The following is a 5,000-nucleotide window of genomic DNA, read 5'->3' as shown; positions in this document are numbered from 1 at the left end:
GAGAGAAATGGATTGGTGAAGGAGGAGATGGATGGAGGAAGACAGCAGAGATATTTTGAGGTTTCCAGAGCGTGTTTCTCCTCCCATCTTTGGCATGTTCTCAACCTCGCACCCTAATTGTTGTAGCTTTGCATATAAGAGACATTAAAAAAAAAAAAAATACCCTGATCACTTTAAGTTCCTCAAGTTCAGCCCTTCTGCTTCACTCAAGAAAACATCAAATAAACTGAGTCATGGCAGTTTTTTTTTTTTTATGTCATGTCATCAATGTCACTGAACTGAAGCCTGCCATTATGGTCGGTTCAACAGCCGGATAAACTACAGTTCATACTTAAACGTCCTCTGAAGAGATATAAAACTATTAGTTTACACTAAACTCGGTTTCTGTCAGGGTAGACCTGTTCCACTGGAATCGTTATCGTTATTTTAAAAGTCAGCATTAATCAATTAAGAAAAGTATACAACTCAGCACCAAATTCACCCGGGCGCACGCACATTCGCGCACACGCATTCACTCACTCGCTCACTCACGCACACGCACGCACACACATAAACGCACACACACAAACACACACACACGGTTAAGTAGTCTCAACCCAACGCTTAAAAAGAGCCATCCGACACAATCATTACAGAGCAGGCAACGCCGGGGCACTCAGCAATTGTGAACCGCAAAAAGTTAATTATTAATAACAAATTGCTCTCCGAGGACTCGCGTCAAAATACATACGCTTACTGCTTCATAGGAGCGTTCTAGAAAAGACACTTACGAGCGCTGCAAGAACTCTTACACAACACTGCCCTTATCATGAAGGGTGGATTCATATCTGCAGATATAGTTCAGAGTAATGTGTCTAAGCGTCAGGACATGATCCATGACTAAACCAAATCGATGAATTAAGCGAGGGAGAGAGAGAGAGAGAGAGAGAGAGAGAGAGAGAGAGAGAGAGAGAGAGAGATCTGCGCAACTATCATACCTTCTTGACACTTCGAATCGAAACGTCTGTAATTACAGCAGAGTCACTTTCCTGCGCAAGATGCAGGACATATGCTTGGTTAAACCTCACATAGAAACACACACTGTCCCACGTTGCCAATTGAGCAACTACGCGGAAGAATTTTGAAAACACTAAATTTTTTTACAGTCGCCTATAACTAAAACATGTTTTGATGCAAAGTGTTTACACTGGTCTTCGATGTTCAAAACAATGAGAGGCTTGGTGTGTGAGTGTCGTGTGACATTGTTGCAGTTTTTTTTGTTCAGTCTTTGGACTGTCTTTAAACTCCTAGGAATACGAAACTGAGGGTTTTCAAAGTGGCCGTCCATCGTAATATCCTAAATAAACAAAGAGAGAATTACAGATACAAACATAAACAGGCCAACGACATGGGTTTTTAAACTTGAGTTGAGGAAAAACTTGCTTGACAAGAATTCAATTGCCCACAGGCGATATTGGAAAAGCGCATTAGCTCATTAGCAGTCGGCCCCACGACTGTTAGAACTTCGCTCGCAATTCCTCCAAAATTATTTCAGCATGTGAACTTCACACAAACACGAACATACGAAAACCGACTCAAACTGCATTGGACGGAGCACTTGGAACTCCTAATTCAAAGCAGTCGGCTTACCTCGTCCCATTTGATAAACTTGCTGCCCTGTTTTAGTGTTTCATGGACAGACACCGGTTTGAGTTGCAAAGCATGTACTCCCGGTTTTGCCCCGGCCATGTCTGCTGGAACGGCGGCTGGCAACGCCTCTTCTCCGGCTTCAGGGTCCTGCTATCGTTCGGCGCCTGGATCCTTGAGCTCGGTATCTTTCCGGAGAGATTAGGGACCTGACGCGAGGTTTCGATTCTATCTAGGGACAAATTCGCTAAGTTGGCAGGACAGAAACTTGCAAATATTACTTGGCTGAAAGTCACACATTAACACGGCAGAAGCAGTGACCAGTTGACCCTGTCGAGCGACGCGGATGACTGCAGTTTATGACTTCATATACTGTTTATTCGTTAATGCCTTTATCTTGCCATGGAGTTGAATTGATCTTTTCCTTCCTCTCTTCCATCCGCTTGTTAATGATGTCCCCTTTTCCTCTCCCTCGAAAGCTTCGGTGAAACTTTCACTTGACTTTGGTCCCCAATGAATTCTTGTCTTCTTTTCCCCTCATGTTTTCAAGAAATAAACGAGAGAGAGACAGAGAGGAGGGAGCGAAAGAAGGACGGGTAAGGAGAGAGGGAGTAAGGAAGTGAAGGGAAAAAAATGACGGGGGAGTGTTTTTTTTTTTCTTCTCTGTCTTCTCTCAGGCAAGCTTTAAACACTGTCATTCCATTCTTTTGTAGAGGCGTGTTCGTCAAACTTAACCTCCGTGACATAAAACAACTGTGGCCATAACGTCTAAGAGGAAGGGAGACACGAAATATCGAATGATTTTTTTGAGGAACTGCTGAAGCTACGGTTCGACCGAATGTTTCTGACATACCCAGATCTACCTAGAAAGAATGCAAGGTATGAGGCGTGCTCCCGTGGAACGGTGCCGATTAAATGACATGAACAAGGGAGACGTTTTATTCGAATAATAGGCACAGAAAGACTCGTTGTGAGTGTTAGGCAAAACTGGAAAGTTTAATAAGCTGCAGCCTGTATTAGCGAAGTTTAATTTCCACCCTTGACGGTAGGTACTAATGTACTGCAATTACATTTCCCCTGGGGCTCCGTCGGTCAAATCAGTGCTTGTGTACTAAAAGTTATGATTACCAAAACTGAATCCATGTCCCCCCTCTAACCAATCTCGTGCGTAATTTGACACGCGCCACACCCTTTCTCTCATGTCCCTTCTCTCAATTTCAGAGCTGGAAATCGGCCAAGTCCCGTCACGAAAATCTAACTCTAATGACTGTTAGAGTCACATGTTGAAGAATTCCCCTTAGATCAATGTCATGGAAATCAAGTTTATCTCAAATATCGGCGCCATTCAGACGGGGAGACAATTTGTTCCTCCCAGGAAAGAAATCAATATCATATTCGACATGGCATTGTTACAAGACAGTTGCATAAACTGGTCCCATCATGTGTCCAAATGTCCAAAAAAAAGGGGGGGGGGGTGCGCTTGGTAGGCTCGTGACAACACATGTATTTGAGACCCATCACATTTGAGGGACGTAAGTGTTGTGCACAACTTTACTGACATCTTACAGTTGTCAACTCCTGTGAATGTACACTCTTCTCTTCTCTTCTCTTCTCTTCTCTTCTCTTCTCTTCTCTTCTCTTCTCTTCTCTTCTCTTCTCTTTCTGGCCCTCGCTCTTTCCATAACAGGTGTTGTGTTCCCACCTGAAGTATGCATTAAATCATATCGGGCAAAAGACAGTGGGTTCAACCTGTTAATGTCACTGTTGCTTTTTCTGTGACCTATCCATCCCAAAGATAAATATATTCTTATTTTTAGGCATATATGGTGCAAATTCAATGCCACAAATGTAAACACACACACACACACACACACACATGCACGCACTCACTGTCAGACACAGCTGTGGCCTGGTTCATTGTTCCCATTGTGTCTCTCTGTTTTGACCGTAAGGTTGTGTATATGAGTACACAGGACACACACACACAGACACACAGAGAGAGAGAGAGAGAGGGAGAGAGGGAGAGAGAGAGAGAGAGAGAGAGGTGTGAGTGAAAAGTCATTTCCAGTGCACACATGCTGTCGAGCAGAGTGAGAGTCAGATGGGGATGTTTATTAGGGGTCAGAAGAGGAAAAGATGCTTGGTGTTTATGGATAATTAAAGGTCTTTCTCTTTTTGTCCCCTCACCCCACACACATACTCCAGTCTGAGGCTTTTTCTGACTGGACGCCAAAGACTCACAAAGACATATTGTATCTGAGCACAGAGACATAGTGACATGGGGACATTCACACACACACACACACACACAGCTGCTCATATGTGTAAAAAAGAAAAAAAAAATACTGCTTTGAAGATGCTTGGGATTCTGAATCCATCAACATGGTTTTCCTTTGTGACCATCTCTCTCTCTCTCTCTCTCTCTCTCTCTCTCTTAATAAGAAAGCCCTGACTCAGTCAACAGTAGCAATAAGGGCCTGATCACATTACTCTGTAAAATGGAGAAATGTTGGCCAGAGAGAACAGAAAAAAAGGCTTCAAAAGCTTCTTTGTTATAAAACAGAAGTCGTTCTGTTGTCCGGCTCACTGTAGCATTCGGCAGAGTACTGCCACTATGGTCCACTACTGCCACCTAGTGGTGTCGCTACTACATCACTACATTTCAGACATCTGCCGAGATCCCCACAAAATCCAATAGTGTGTTTTAATAACAGCTGTAGTGGTAAGAGATGGTCGTTTTGCACATCTGTGTGCTTCTTATATGTTGCTATTGCATTTCACAGCAAAAACTCAATAAAGAAGTTGCACAACGCGTTGGCTCTTATTAGAAATGTTTGTCGTGGCACCTTTGATCTCCACTTTGTTCCCAAGGCTTGTTGTTGTGTATTATCTAATGTTTATTGTTTAAAGTCCTGAGGGCTGTACCACGAAGCGAGGTAACTGGCTTATCCCGGCAACTTCTGGTTAAGTTAACTCAGAGTAAGTCGTAAACCTCCTAACAGAAGAGCCCTATGGCTTTATTCTCATAGCAAAGCAAAGCCATAGAGCTGTTCTATTAGGAGGTTTACGACTTACTCTGACTTAACTTAACCAGAAGTTGCCGGGATAAGTTACCTCGCTTTGTAGTCCAGCCCTCAGAATAAGCCAGTGACCTCGCCTCGAAGTAAAGCCCTCTATTCTAACAAACCTTGCTTGATATTTTGTAAGCATTTGTCTATGTGTTAGAGCTGTGCATTATTCTGTGTCAGAACCGCCTGTCACCAAGTTAGCACATACCAAAGCAAAAGCCAAAACACCCATAGGCTACACACACACACATACACACACACATAGCATGGAAGTTTCTGGTTTCCTCTTCACTCCACTGAATTCTC

At 43.3% G+C, this 5,000-nt stretch overlaps 1 protein-coding gene across 1 annotated transcript in view; it reads right to left on the bottom strand.

The window, feature by feature from the left end:
- The window catches only part of plcb3 (phospholipase C, beta 3 (phosphatidylinositol-specific)), a 38,071-nt gene extending 36,243 nt beyond the window's left edge, over window positions 1–1,828 (bottom strand). The window contains exon 1 of the mRNA XM_030779657.1: window positions 1,630–1,828. Within this exon, the coding sequence (XP_030635517.1) occupies window positions 1,630–1,728 (99 nt within the window). The 5' untranslated portion in view covers window positions 1,729–1,828. The remainder of the gene's footprint in view (window positions 1–1,629) is intronic.
- Window positions 1,829–5,000: the final 3,172 nt, after the last annotated feature.

This window comes from Chanos chanos, chromosome 7 (assembly GCF_902362185.1).
Source record: "Chanos chanos chromosome 7, fChaCha1.1, whole genome shotgun sequence".
Taxonomy (NCBI): Eukaryota; Metazoa; Chordata; class Actinopteri; order Gonorynchiformes; family Chanidae; genus Chanos; species Chanos chanos.
Note: the sequence above shows the minus strand (reverse complement) of the source record. Positions and strands in the feature narration are given on the sequence as shown.